Source organism: Elephas maximus, chromosome 18 (assembly GCF_024166365.1).
Source record: "Elephas maximus indicus isolate mEleMax1 chromosome 18, mEleMax1 primary haplotype, whole genome shotgun sequence".
Lineage (NCBI taxonomy): Eukaryota > Metazoa > Chordata > Mammalia > Proboscidea > Elephantidae > Elephas > Elephas maximus.
This window is the reverse complement of record NC_064836.1, coordinates 50,558,911-50,574,377: the sequence shown is the minus strand read 5'-3', so window position 1 is coordinate 50,574,377 and position 15,467 is coordinate 50,558,911. Positions and strand designations below refer to the sequence as shown.

Genomic DNA, 15,467 nt, shown 5'->3' with positions numbered 1-15,467 from the left:
CAGAACAGTACCTCACAAATTGCAAGCAACAGTAAATATTTGTTTTTATTAAAGATATACGTATACACACAGAACACACATGCACACATATGTAAACAGATCAATAAATTATAAATCCATATTCTGCTTTTGAATTGAATTATTCCTCAAATAACCATCAGTGGTATATTAAGTTTCCTCCATAGACTACCTGTGTGGCAGAATATGAACCATGGAGGGCGAAATGTCAGCTTCGTGCTTCTGGCATAAATAAGAAGCATGGTCATTGCGCTTTAACAAAAAAAGTGAAGCCACAAAGAAAATTTTTGCAGAATCTGTAGCACCAGTCTGTTTATTATGGACCTGACAGCCCATCATACATCATCACCTCTTTTGCTGAATTATCAAATGGAGTTAATGTTGGAAACGGACAGCAAGAACGCCATTCTTGGACTCCAGTTTGAGTCTGGCTCTGGTGGTCCAGGGCTCCCATTAATAACTGCTGATGCGCTTTGCCTTCCCCACAGACAGTCAAAGAGGATTAACATCTGCTGTGCCAAAGAAAACATGGCCACTGGTGTTTCCTGTAGTGGACATCTTTGTTTTAAAAACACATTTAATTCAGCAGCTTTCATCTGCATATGTCGGGATCTGTGGCATCTTACATTGTCACCATCAGAAAAGGTTGACAAGCTTACGGAGCTGTGCGTGGCAACATTGTGTAAAATGTCACAGAGCCAAAGACACTATTTCTATAACATGGTTTTGAAGAAAAAATATGCAAATATGCTTAATGTTACAGACCCATTGTCTGAGCTTATTCCATTCTATAATGAAATTGTGAGAAGAGTCATCATAATGGAATGATTTTTTAACGAGGCAAAAATGATGAAATGCACACTGTCTTGACTGAAGTATACCTTCAGCTACTCAAAGAATCCTAAAAATACATGTATCCGTATTTTTAGATTCCACATTTCAATTTTGAGTTATTATGACTGAAGATGGAGTGGAATATTGCAAAATGCACAGGATATTACCTCTGAAGCACAGCTCTGCCAGTATACAGACTTACTGTGATGTAAACTGAGGCATCTGCTGGAACATTCTACGACAGTTGCCCTGTCTGTAAAAATAAAGAAGTAATAGTATCAATCTGCATAGTTCACAGAATTATTTGTGAGACTGAGATGAAACTTTTGTCAGAATTCTGAGTGGAAAATATTATGCCCTCCTGGTGGCACAGTGGTTAAGAGCTTGGCTGCTAACCAAAAAGTCAGTGGTTCGAATCCACCGACTGCTCCTTGGAAACCCTAGGGGGTATTTCTCTGTCCTATAGGGCCACTATGAATCAGAAGTGACAGCAGTGGGTTTAATTTTTAGTTTTGCTATTGATATAACATTTGCCTTTATATATTTATTTCTTTAGACCAGGACTTCTCAACATCAGTGAACCCGCTGCGCAGCCCTGGCTGGCAGACACGTGGCCTAATACTGGCAACAATCACAACGACTGCTCCATCAATTGCTGCACAGCAGGCAACGGGAACAGCGATAGCAACCTGACGACCTACAGTCGCCCAGGTTAGACCCAGAGAGAGCTTGATCCGTAAAAACTTTCCAAGGAATTAGCCGGAAGGAGATTAATTTCTTCTGCCTTCTTCCCAACTCTGGACATGCACACATCAACTTCAGGGTTCCAACATAAATGCAGATATTTTTTGACATGTTGAAAGTAGTGCAAGTCAAAATCTTTTACATAGAGCTCAAGTCCAGGTTGCTTTGTTCTGCCTTTACATTACCGATGCCATAAAGGCATTTCTGAATAGCTGCAAGATTATAAAGCCAATAGTCTGTATTTCTCAAAGAATCTTGGAACATGTATCAGGCAGTCGTCCCAAATAAAGTTCCAAACATAAAGGCAGGAACAGAGTATGAGCCAACCCCCCCAAATAAAAATGTTACAAATACAAATGGTAAATATGATTGTTGTGTAGTATAAGAAAAGAAAATAGCAGTGAATGAATTAATGTAGCCTCCGGTAGCAGGAAAGCCTTGAAAGATGACAAGCACTAATATTCGAATGATTAGAAGGCTCTCGGTTTGTATTCATTGTTATCCATAATGTTTTTGTGTTCCGTGCTATGCTTTGCTTTGTATATGTACATATCGGGAGGGGGAAGGCAGGCAAGGAGGGAAATTAGAAATTTATTAACACTGGAAAGGAAAATCTGATCAGTATTTTATGAAATTTAAACTATTCTTTAGCACATTAGCTTGACACAAGTATTTCCCCCATGACTAAAAACCCCCACACCTAACCCTTTACCGAAAATAAGTTTCCCAGTATGTGATGGGAGACCTGATGGTGAAGTGGTTAAGAGCTCAGGCTGTTAACCAAAAGGTTGGCAGTTTAAATCCACCAGTCGCTCCTCGGAAACCCTATGGGGCAGTTTTACTCTGTCCTATAGGGTCGCTGTGTGTTGTAATCGACTAGACAGCACACAACAACAACAACAATGACAAGTATGCGATGGGATAGTGAATGAAGAACAGAAATTTTGGGATAGATAACAAATAAAGGAAAACGAAGTTGTGTAGAAGTAGTTATCTTTATATGAATGTATGTAATGATTTTTTTTAATTATAACTTTATAATTATTTTAATTTGTTCCAAGATTTGGGGAATAGAACAGATCAGAAGGCCAATAAACCTATATTTAGAGTGAATCAAATTCTTTAATAGCAATAGCAGTAATAATAATAATTGTAGTAAAGAAATTTTTAAATAGAAATTAGCAAAAATTCAAAATCAGATTTTATAGCATAGAAGCCAGTCCTAAGGACACAAGAAATATGTATCTTTCTGTAGGTATGTACGCATATAATTATTTTGTGTTGTGTTTTTGTTTCAGAAATATGTTTGAGTAAATAGTGTTGTTAACATTTTATACTAAAACATGACAGTAAAAATGGGTGGGTATGCTGGATTTAAAAGCATAAACAGAATGAAAATTATAAATAATTTGGGAAAAAAACAAAAATTTTAAAAACAAACACTGATAACATAGGAAATACTAAAAATAACACGCAAAGAATCCAAAGGTATGACTCCAACAAGTAAAATAACACATGGAATTAAGGAGAATGGAAAGAGGAATTGCATTTAAATAAAGATGTTATATACTATAAAGAACAAACCATAGGGCAATCTGTATGTCTAGCCTTAAAACAAGTCCCAAGTCTCCATTCTGAATCCGAACAAGTCCGTGTCTGCCAGAGGTCCATAATCTAGTTGTCCGGACAGATGGATACACAAGTTATTATAATTAAAAGAAAGACTGTGAGACCTATAGAAAAGGAAAAAAAAAAATGTGATAACCATTTAAATTAATATGTAGAGCTGCATTGTCCAATATGGTAGATACCACATGGAGCCATTTAAATTTAAATGAACTAAATTAAATTAAATGTGAAATTCAGTTACTCAGTTACACTAGCCACATTTCAAGTGCTCAGTAGTCACAGATGGCTAGTGGCTACTGTACCATCGAGCAATACAGAACAGAACACGGTCATTATCTCAGAAAGATGTAGGTACAGGGCAGCCCTGACAGAATGGAAAAGCAAAATGAGATTGTCTAAATCACATTACCTTTCATAATATTTGTTGACCACTCTTAAACAAAACTTAATGCCTAGAAATAAGAAATAACAATTACTAAAGGCAAGATGAATCAAATCTCCCTGCCCAGAGTAGGTGAATTCTGTAAGATGAGATTTATGAGACTAATGAGATGAAGCATTTACCAGAAGGTTTTTCTTAAGATTATGTTCATATTTACATCTTTAGTGGAAAGCATGTTAATTGATCATTTTTCAAAATATGCAGTTGGAAACCAATCTACAAGGCGATCTGTTAATATTGACCCCCCTAAATTCATAAAAAAAAAAATTTTTTTTTTATGAATTACGTGAATAAAACAATAGTAGTTTTACCATTGTAACTTGACTGTTTAAAAAATATTTCGATTTAAAGATATGATTTTAGTCCTTCAAACTATTATTTTATATTTTCAACTGCAAATTGTATTTCCATATACACCAGTGATTTAAGTCCCGAAAAGTTCAAGGAGAAAATACAGGGAGACTGAGATATTAGACATATTAATATTATTTCAGGCTGTATTTGATCACATTACCCTGGTTACTGTAATTCATTTTGTCATCATTATTGTCATTTTACACTTCTTGGAGTGTCATTATGAAACCATGAAAATGTGATTATATAACATCTTTCTCTGATGATGATTATCCTATATGACCAAGAGAAGGATCCTGAGCACTCTTTCCTCTCACTTTACTTCTGTTCCTCACTTCTTTTGGGTAGAGATACTTTATAAAATATAGAAATCTCACATTATCCTATCGGCCAGGTAACATTTTTTTGTTTGTTTTTGCTTTTTCCCTTCCCCTGGATTCTCAACTTACATGCTTTGTTCTATTACTTCAACAGCTTCTTTATTAGTAGCTTCAATTAGTTCAATACTCCAAGATTAGAAGATTTAAGCTTGACCAATAAAGATATTCATGTAGATACTATTTTAATGAAATTCTTCTTAATAGATTTGTTAAAAAAAAAAAAAAGATTTTAAATTAGATGAATCATTTACTATCTAACCCTACCTGAAGTACAAAATCACTTAGTCTCTATATAAATTCTGTGTGTTCTCTTTTAATTCTTCACTTTTTAATTGTTTTCTTTGAAAGGACCTGATGAATATCTGGCCCTTTTTATCGATCTTATTTAAGCTCATTTATACTTTACATAACAAGTTTACTATGACTCACAAAGCTACTTAGAAAGAAACTGAAAATGAATAGCCATGCAGAAATGACTTTTTCCTTTTCCTCTCCATTGCACATAGCTGATTGTATAGCAAATTATAACAACCAACTGGATAACAAACAAACAAATCTGATGCTCCCTGAGTCAAGTGTTTATGGTGATGTGGACCTTAGTAACAAAATCAATGAGATGAAAACCTTCAATAGCCCAAATCTGAAGGACGGGCGTTTTGTCAATCCATCAGGGCAGCCCACTCCTTATGCCACCACGCAGCTCATCCAGTCCAACCTCAGCAATAACATGAACAATGGCAGTGGGGATTCGAGCGAGAAGCACTGGAAACCGTCGGGACAGCAGAAACAAGAAGTGGCACCAATTCAATATAACATCATGGAGCAAAACAAATTGAATAAAGGTAAAGAGTCTTGCTTTCATTGCCATCCTTTTCTGTATTGGGACCCTCAACCCTTCAGCACTAGATGTGGAAACTCGTCTGGGCCCCTAGGATTGAAATCTTGCTTTTGTCACCAAGGTCTCCTCCGCCGCCCACCCTTTGGTTTCAGAATTTCCAGTGTCAAAGAGTTTAATTAGCACCACAATAACCTTTGAAAATTGATTTTATAATAATATATAAGTATTGTCAAATGGTTTTGAAATTAATTTAAATTTAATAGTAGGTGAGGGATTGGTTAGGACAATCTTTTATTCATAAGGCAGATGTAGAACCATCACAATACTTCATATTTTAAATAAATAGACTCTCCCATTCTTTCCACTCGAGAGTGGGAGATAATTGCTTCTACATGGTCACATAAGCGAATGGCATTTTTATATGAAAGTGAGGGGAAAAAAAAGATTAAATCTGAACTGGAGAGGTGGTTCAATTTGTTGTATTTCTCCTAGCTGGTCTGGTACCTAAGACTGCTACAATGTACAATTTCAGAACCTAAATTTCTTTCATTGACCTGATTGAAGTTTGTCAGTATAGAACCTAAAATAAATTGGGTTGAGTGTGAACTCGAAGGGGCAGAATAGTGTTTTATGGCCTGAGGGGAATATTTCTCTAATGTAATATATGTAAGTTGGAAGAGATAGGTATCTGATATTTTTGTAGTCCTCAGGCCACTGCTTTAATAACATGGTTTGCAGAGTTATACCTGTAGGAAAAAGTATTGCTCTAATTTGGTTAAATCAGAGCAATTTTTATATAAGCATCCAGGTAAAACATACATTTTATTGTAGATAATTAGATACGTAGATTTATTTTCTTTTTACTTGAGGTGGGACTATGAATTTTAAAAAAAGCTTACTAAGTTCTTACATTTGAAGATAACAAAAAGATAAGTCAAATATTTCATTTGATTTAATGTTCTAGGTTGTAATTTAATAATAAAGTAATGTTAGCCTTTTCCAAGTTAAAAAAAAAAAACGATTTTTATAAAGTCCATTCAATAAATATTTGTTAAGGCTCATGTATAAGTTCATGACAAAGGCTGAGAAAGAGGAATAATACAGCTTTTGCAATCATGGAGTTTACAGTGTGGATCCAAACCATCGTTACATTATTCTTCCGTAGTCTATGGCTGTATTGTGGACTCTGGAAAGCTCTGACAGTCCTTTGTACAAATATTTCAGAGCTCTGATTTATTGTTTATACTGCTTGTAAGCAGACTTGGTGTGTCAGACTATAATAAAGACCCTGGAAAGCAACTAGACTGACAGATTATTACTCAGTACATTCCAGCGTCAGGTTTATCATTTGGCTTTTCACCCTAGCCTTTGTAATCAGAAGCATTTCTGTGGCACATTGAGATACTTTTTTTTTTCTTTTCATGAACATATTTTTTATAAGATAGAATCTTACTGATTTCACTTTAATTTTATTATTTACAATGTGCAGGCGTATCATGGTATTTCCTGATTTCTTATTCTTAAAATTATTATGTTAATGGCTGTATTTTTAATGTTAAGAAGTCAGGCAAATCCGATTTCTGCCTTAGCTAATTGAAAAATATTTTAAAGAGGAAAATAGTCCCTCATAATTTTTCAAGCAGAGTGAAAGCCCTGGCAATATGCATTTTAAGTTAAAGCACATCTGAACGAAGGAAAGCCTTGGACTTGACACCATTTTTCTTTAGGAGGAAAAGGCAAAGATGATTAAGGTTAAACTCAGTGTTCATATCTATTCTGTTATTATGTGAACATAATTTATATCCATTTGAAGTATGAGCTTTTTCATATCCTGACAATCTGTATATGAAAATGAAAGAGAAAAAAAAATGATCCAATAAGTGTCTTCAGTTACTTAGGAATATAAACAAAGCAAAAAGATGTGAAATAACTCACAAAGTGAAAATAATTATTATTATTATTTTCTATCTGAAATGCCTAGATTATCGAGCAAATGACACCATTCCTCCAACCATCCCATACAACCAGGCATATGACCAGAATACAGGAGGGTCTTACAACAGTTCCGACCGAGGCAGCAGTACCTCTGGTAAGTGTCGGGAACCGAAGAGGAAGTCAGTCTCTGCTTTAAAATGATAGTATATTCCAAGATTCCACTTTGAGTACTAATGGACTGACATATGTATGTGGGATGTCTCATCACTTTATACGATTTGGATCTGCCAGCCATGTGTCTTTGCCTGAGTGATAAGGGACCGTGTCTACATTTGAGAAACTGTCTACTTACTAACCCATTTTATGTTCTCTTTGGTAACACAGAGCCAAGCACCCCATTTTCTACCTTGTTAGTAAAAAAAAGTTTTTTTTTTTTTTTTTAGTGCGCTTCAGTGAAGCCAGAAGTATGAACTAATCTTCAAAGGCAGTTTAAAGCTCTTTTTTCCCTTGGCCAAAACCTAACTAAAAATGTGGCACATATAGTTAATCTGCTAAATATGTTTCCATTTGAAACTAGACTATAAAAGGACATAAAATTTGAGTACACTTGAGCTGAGTCAAAAGCCTAAGAGAAGTAAACCTAAGATCTAGGTACGATAGGAACCTGTCTCTTTCTGTAATTTCTCTCTTCTATCCCTCAGTCCTTGCTCTAAAACCTCATGAAGCAGCCTCCCAGCTGAAGTGTGTGAGTGCCTCAGAAGCCACATGGAGACCTCTTCCCTGTGGTCTTCACACTGTTGCAGCTGTGTGCCAGCTGTTTTGCTGATAGAGGCTGCAGATGGGAATTTGCTGGTGCTTAAGTCCCGTTTTTCTAATTAAGGGCGGTTCATTATTAGAACTAAACATGTGGCAAGTCACACCACAATGAGAACAAAACTGATTGATCTTGACTCTGGTATGTTTCTCCAGGAGAGGGTAGCACATGGCACCTTCCAGTAAGTGGATGAAAGTTGTTGCTAGGTGCTTTCCAAAAACCGTTTCTATGCCTCTTCTGTCATGAGTATGTCTTTTACATTTTACCGTTTTCTCTTAACTCAGGCTGGTTGGATTAGCATTTTCTAGCCTGCATTCCATTCCTGATTGAAACTGTTTCTATTTTAATTTAAAGCTTAGAAACAGCCCTTCACCTTTTTAGATCTACCTTTTTAGATCCACTCTGATTCTACTATGTGTTCTTGATGTATTTTTATAACTAAAATTTTACTGACTTTTTTTCTTTTTCAAATTATGCAACCCCTGAGTTAGAAATTTTTCAAGGATCTACTCTTGGGAAAATTGTATAAAATATTTTAGTATTTGCTATCTCACATCATTTGATCTTTGAATTCCTAGTTACTTATAGAAAATCATATCTTAATGAAAAATAAACATATTTATATGTTATTAATATTCAAATGACCTCCATCCCTTAGCTTAGATACCTGGATTCTTATGTTCTGCTATTTATCATTTGCTACTTTGTGAATATTTGGTAAAATATATTAAAAATTGTGAACTAAAAATCAAACCCACTGCCATCAAGTGGATTCTGACTCATAATAACCCTATAGAGCAGAGTACAACTGCCCCCTAGGGCCTCCAAGGAGCGACTGGTAGGTTCAAACTACCAGCCTTTTGGTTAGCAGCTGAATGCTTAGCCACTGAGCCACCAGGGCTCCAAAGATGTGAAATCCAGTGGTAATTAGGGGAGAGAATGAAGCAAGTGAATGAGATCTAGGAGAGATTTGTGATGTTAGGCCTGTCAGGACTCATAGAGTTGTTACAGTCGATATGAGCCAGGAAAACAAGAGAAAGACGCTGGGTATTGTCAACTCCTGTTATGGGCACAGTCATCCTAAAACAGGGCAACTGAGGAAGAGAGGAAGAGAGAATGGAGAGACATAAGCATAGGGCTGGCAGTCATAATTTATAAATAACAGCCTGCCCTTCAGCCCATACTTGGTACAGTAATATATCAATACATCTGGCTTAACAACGCTGCGATTTGACTGAAAATTCTCCCAAATGTCATAAAAAAGTAAGGCTCGTTGAATATGCTAAGACCTGTTTTCATGCACCATATAATGTGGAGCTATTTCAGGTAGGGAAAAATAAATAAAGAAAAAGACAAAAATAGTTCACTGATATTAAGGAATTATATGAGAAAAGTATAGACTCATGTGAATCTAAAATACATGTATGATATTTTGAGGGGATGAAGATGTCTTATTCCAAATGATCTTTTGAACCAAAGTTATTTTAAAACAAATGCGGTAAAATGTACAGCTACCTCTGTTTAAAGAATGTGCCATTATCTATAATCAGAAAACTAGAGCATTTAGATAATGGGTAAGTGACATGCAACGACAAACCATAACAGAAGTACATTTATAGCAACAGTAGCTGAAAACACTACTGTTCCTCTTTAAAAGTCCTTTTTTCTGTTTCTTTTGTCAGTAGTTGCATTATTTTTTCCAGCAATTAGTTTCATCCCCACCTGCCTTTCTGACGAAAACTAGTAATTTCGTTGTGCCTAAAACATTTCAATGGGCAAGTACAAATTAGATATATTCAGTAATTTAATGCAACAGTGGAACTCTAATAGATCATATCTGTATCATATTGTATTTTAGGTTCCAGCAATTAAATAATAGAAAGGCACTCCAGAAAATATGTCTACAGCTCATTTGTTTTAGATGATAATCCATAATGCAATTAATTGCTGTAGGAAGATCACTATTAATGATATGACTTGTAAAATTCGTTTATGGTTTTATTGCCTTTTTTAAATTATTTATTAGCAGTTAAACTTGGGCATACTTTGCATTTTCTTATATTGTACAAAGTTCTGTTTAAAATGAAGAAAATTATTTGTTTATGTATGCATAGGTGATGAGATTATATTTACAGGAGATAATTAAACTGTGGCTAATAGAAAGATCTTAAAGGCCAGAAATAGAAGACTTGCATTTTATTTCTTTTCAAGGGAGTCAAGGGCACAAGAAAGGGGCAAGGACACCCAAAGTACCAAAACAGGGTGGCATGAACTGGGCAGACCTGCTCCCGCCTCCCCCAGTGCATCCTCCTCCACATAGCAATAGTGAAGAGTACAACGTATCTGTGGATGAAAGGTAAGAGAGATTCCAGAATGGATGGAAGCAATGATATATGATTCCTTAAACCCATGGTAAGCAATTGTTAAACTCAGTAACCAGGGAGAAACTGTTTTCTAAGCTCTGTGAACACTTGTCTCTAAATATGAAACAGTGTCGATAGGTTAGCAAGACTGTAAAACTCCCCTGTTGTTGTTGGTTACCATCAAGTTGATGCTGATTCATGGCAACCCTATGGGTGCAGAGGAGAACTGTTCCATAGGGTTTGCAAGGCCATGACATTTTGGAAGCAGATCACCAGTCCTGTCTTCCAAGGTCCTTCTGGGTGGGTTTGAACCGCCAACCTTACTGGCTAATAATCGAGTGCTTAACTGCTTGCACGACCCAAGGTCTCTGTAAACCCTCTTAAGTGTTGCCAAAAAAAAGAAAAGAAATCTGTGCCTTGGAAGATTCTTTTAGAACTAAATAAATATCAGAAAGGCACTGTGGCTCTATTTAAATATGTATATACATGCAGTTGCCTTCAAGCCAACTCTGGCTCAAGGCAACCCCAGGTGTGTCAGAGTAGAGCTGTGTTCCACAGGGTTTTCAATGGCTGATTTTTTGGGAAGTAGATCATCAGGCCTTTATTCAGAGTCATCTCTGGGTGAACTTGAACCCTCAGCCTTTTGGTTCATAGCCTAGTGCACTAACCGTTTGTACCACCCAGGGACTCTGTGTGCGTGTGTGTGATTTTGTGGTTTTTAAATATCATAACTTCTGTGGTCCATATCTTCATTTTCATGGAATCATTGTGTGGATGTATGCCATAACTACAATAGCCTTAAAACTGTTCTTAGATGTAATCACATTATGCTGAAAACTGTTTGTAAGAATTTAAATTTTACTGAATTATTTTTTATACAGCTTTAATAAGTGTAAATAATTCACATGATGACAAGTAAAAAGTTGGTATACTTCTCCCCATTCCAGAAATGGACATAATAACTCCTAAGCAAAATATAACAGCTGCTTCACTAGTACAATTAACTTAGGAGAATTTCTTGACATAGAGAATTACCAAAAAGGAATCAAAATCTACCAGAAAATACAGCCCTTTCACTGACTACTATAAAAAAAAGGCATACTTCTTTCATTCTCCACAAAAACAGTGTTTACGGTTCCCCGCATGTCCTAAAGCAAAGCCTTTGTGCTCATATATTCCAATCATCTTTTTGTAAAATTTATTTATACTTACATGTTTTTTGAAATAAATATTCTTCAAAAAAATATTTATTTTTAACATTTCATCCTCTAGACTATAACTGGGTTTTTTTTTTTTTTTTTTTAGACTATAACACAACATTTCTTGCTATTTTAGCCCACAAAAAGAGACAAAAATGGAATAAATAGATGTAGATTAAAAAAAAAAAAAGCTACAGGGCTTACAACTCTACCCCAAGGGGAAGGACTGATAGTAACTGTGAAGAATGGAGAGGTTTTCTGATCTGCTGACTTTTAACCTTGATCTTGACAAATGAGAAGGTTCTCAATCAGCAGCGGTAGTGGAGGAAGGGTTTTATGGACATTGGAACCACATGGAAATGGACTCTCAGGGAAGCTAGCATGAAATACATTGTAGAGGAATGAGAGACAGTTGGAAAAGTAAATGGAGTTACCTCAACATTTATTACTATGCAGCAAATGAATGACATAGGAGTGATATATATTGTACTAATTTTGGAAGCAATGTGAGGATGGAGAAGGAAGAGTGACCAGAGGCAAAGAGATCAATTAAAAAGTTATTGCAGTAGTACATAAAACAGATGAAGAGGAGGGAATGGATTCTAGAGACTTTTTAGAAGAGAGAGTATCAAGTAAAAGAAGACTATAAGACTTCTAGTTTGGATGAGTGGACAAATTGCTATACTATTTGTTGATAAAGGGAACATAGGAAAGAGGCAAAGAGATATAATGGAAATAGGAAAGTAAAGAAAGAAAGATATCCCGTTATTTGAACGTCAACTTTCTTGAGTTCAAACAAGAGTGGTAATGGGAAACGTGATTTATATACCACAGTACATCAAAAAAAAAAAAAAAAAAAAAACCAAACCCAGTGCCATTGAGTGGATTCCGACTCATAGCGATCCTACAGGACAGAGTAGAACTGCCCCATAGAGTTTCCAAGGAGCACCTGGCGGATTCGAACTGCCGACCCTTTGGTTAGCAGTCATAGCACTTTAACCACTACGCCACCAGGGTTTCCTGCAGTACATCACTGCCCTTCTAATTAAAAGGGGGTAAAAGAAAAGAGAAAGGCATGAATGTTTCCCAGACCCATCTTAGTTTCCACACAATGCTAGTGGAAGAGCAGAGAAGAGTCTTACTGTTTAAAGGTATGCATTTTTCATTCACTGTCCTAAATGCAAGCTAACTATTTTGTGATCCACTAAATAAATAGTGACCTATCATAATTTCAGAGGAAAATGGGGTATACTGGACTAATTAAGTAGATCTCCAGTGTATCTCCTTCTTAAACGGTTTTCAAAAGTATTTTCTCAGAGTCTAGGACTTCACCCCTGGGTCATTTGTAACACCACCCTTGAGTTTTACTTTCGAAAACGTGTTGAGTTGGAAGGATAAAATATATAATACATTTGGGAAGTTGTTAGTTGCTGTTGAATCCGTTCTGACTCATGGTAACCCCACTTGTGGAGAGTAGAACGGTTCTTCATAGTTTGGAAGGCTGTGAAGCTTCTAAAGCAGATTATGGGCCTGTCTTCTGAGGTGCTTCTGGGTCGGTTTGAACTGCCAGCCTTTGGGCCGGTACTCAAGTGCTTAACTGTTATTGCTGCATATGGGAAGTACTAAGTTATATAAGGTATGTTAAATTCATTTCTTTAGTGCATGGCTTCTCAGAGTCTGTAATATACTGATGTTACTTACAGTCTCACAATCTTTTGTGACACTGAACATTTTTTTGGTATCAACTTTTTTTTATTGTACTTTAGATGAAGGTTTACAGAACAAACTAACTTCTCATTAAACAGTTAGTACACATATTGTTTTATGACACTGGTTAACAACCCCACGGCATGTCAACACTCTCCCTTCTCGACCTTGGGTTCCATATTACCAGCTTTCCTGACCCATCCTGCCTTCTAGTCCTTGCCCCTAGACTGGTATGCCCCTTTAGTCTGGTTTTGTTTTATGGGCCTGTCTAATCTTTGGAGGAAGGGTAAATCTCAGGAATACTCTCGGAGTTTCTCCAGTTTCTGTCAGTCCAGTAAGTCTAGTCTTTTTGTGTGAGTTAGAATTTTGTTCCACATTTTTCTCTACCTGTGTCCAGGACCCTCTATTGTGATCCCTGTCAGAGCAATCAGTGGTTGGTGCTGGGTACCATCAACAATTAACTTTTTTTTTTTTTTTTTTTAACAATACCTCCTTAACATGGCCCAGAACAGCATTCAGCTTTGAACAATTCAAAGCTGACCTTCCACTTATTGTAGAAATAGTTTATTTGATGAACCTGAATTAAGTCTACACGCTCTTATCATTTGTTTTAGTTATGACCAAGAAATGCCATGCCCTGTGCCACCAGCAAGGATGTATTTGCAACAAGATGAACTAGAAGAGGAGGAAGATGAACGTGGCCCCACACCCCCAGTGAGAGGAGCAGCATCTTCTCCAGCGGCCGTGTCCTATAGCCATCAGTCCACTGCCACTCTGACACCCTCCCCACAGGAAGAACTCCAGCCCATGTTACAGGACTGCCCAGAGGAGATTGGCCACATGCAGCACCAGCCCGACCGGAGGTATGTTGTCACTAGCGTTCTTTGCTGACAAATTAAGGTAATTTCCACTCGTAAGTGGCATTTATTTAAAACTATCCTATGAAGTAATTTTCGTGTCACATGAGTCTTTTTTTTCTAGTATCATCAAATAGTAAGCCCAGGTCATTAACATATCAAGTAATATTGTTGACTGGCACATTAGATTAATTGATCCCAGTGAACTTGTAACCATAAAATAATGTACATTAATACTCACCCACTTATGATAATTGCATTCAGAAACACATGGAGATCATGTGATAAATATATGGGTGACTAAATCCTGTAACATTTTATTGGTGGCTTTATTTTGTACTTTAGTTTTCCTTATGCCTGGGTAAGTCACTTTTTTCTTTGGAAAGTACATTTTCTCCTTTTTTCAATAAGGCCACGTAATGATTTGTTGGCTTGCAGCTGAAATGTCGCAGAAGAATGAATTTGGTATATTCATTTCGTGTTGACCTTGCATCCTTTTATTTTGGTTGAAAAATTAGGTTGGAGACCCTTTGTCCAGGTTACTAAGGAATTGTGAGTGTGTGTGTTTTGGATACAACCAATACATTTTTGTTCTATACAACTGCTTCATTTGTCATTTCTACCACATAAAAGCTATTACTGCATTATGTTAGCTCTTCCCTCATTGTTGGCAATTTTTTTTGTACTATTTTATTGCCCTTGACACATTGCGTTACATATACATATTGCTTTCTATATTCTTAGTATCACTTGAAATAGGTTATATTATATGCCTCAGAAGATTTTCCTTCAGTGTTCTTGAATGAATAACAAGTTCTAGCTTATGCTGCTTACATTTTATATTTTGTTCTTAGGTTAAAACAGAATTTATAATATTTTAATAACCCTACTATGAAGAGGTTATAACCAAATTAAAATCATAAACTCTCTAAAAAGAAAGAAACAGTATTATAGGAGTGCAAAGGGTAGCTGGATTGTCATACAATTAAATTTAATATTAGCATATGGAACTTCAGGAAGACTGAGAACAAATAAGGCATCTGCTTTCTCCAATTAATATCACACACCATGTCTGCTACTCTTATTTGAAGCAAATGACCTTCGTCTTTGACACCCCCTCCAAAAAAGGGTATTAGCTCTGAAATACCTCAGCCTTCTCATTAATTCTCATTGCATTCCCTCAAATTGCTTATGTTGACACCATTCTCCCCTGTGTTGCAGGTGGTACCCCAATGTCTTCTTCCTGGCCAGCCTCTTCTTTCATGTTCTTTATATCATCCTTTCAAACTTCTTCAGAAACAATAAAAAATCACTTCACCTTTATCCCTCTTGACCTTCTAGCTTCTTCCTGTT

At 36.2% G+C, this 15,467-nt stretch overlaps 1 protein-coding gene across 1 annotated transcript in view; it reads left to right on the top strand.

The window, feature by feature from the left end:
* ROBO1 (roundabout guidance receptor 1) overlaps nt 1-15,467 on the top strand; it is a 1,245,354-nt gene that overhangs the window by 1,199,583 nt on the left and 30,304 nt on the right. Inside the window, exons 23-27 of the mRNA XM_049858153.1 lie at nt 1,409-1,563; nt 4,908-5,243; nt 7,221-7,328; nt 10,200-10,344; nt 13,872-14,120. Coding sequence (XP_049714110.1) covers nt 1,409-1,563; nt 4,908-5,243; nt 7,221-7,328; nt 10,200-10,344; nt 13,872-14,120 — 993 coding nt within the window. The remainder of the gene's footprint in view (nt 1-1,408; nt 1,564-4,907; nt 5,244-7,220; nt 7,329-10,199; nt 10,345-13,871; nt 14,121-15,467) is intronic.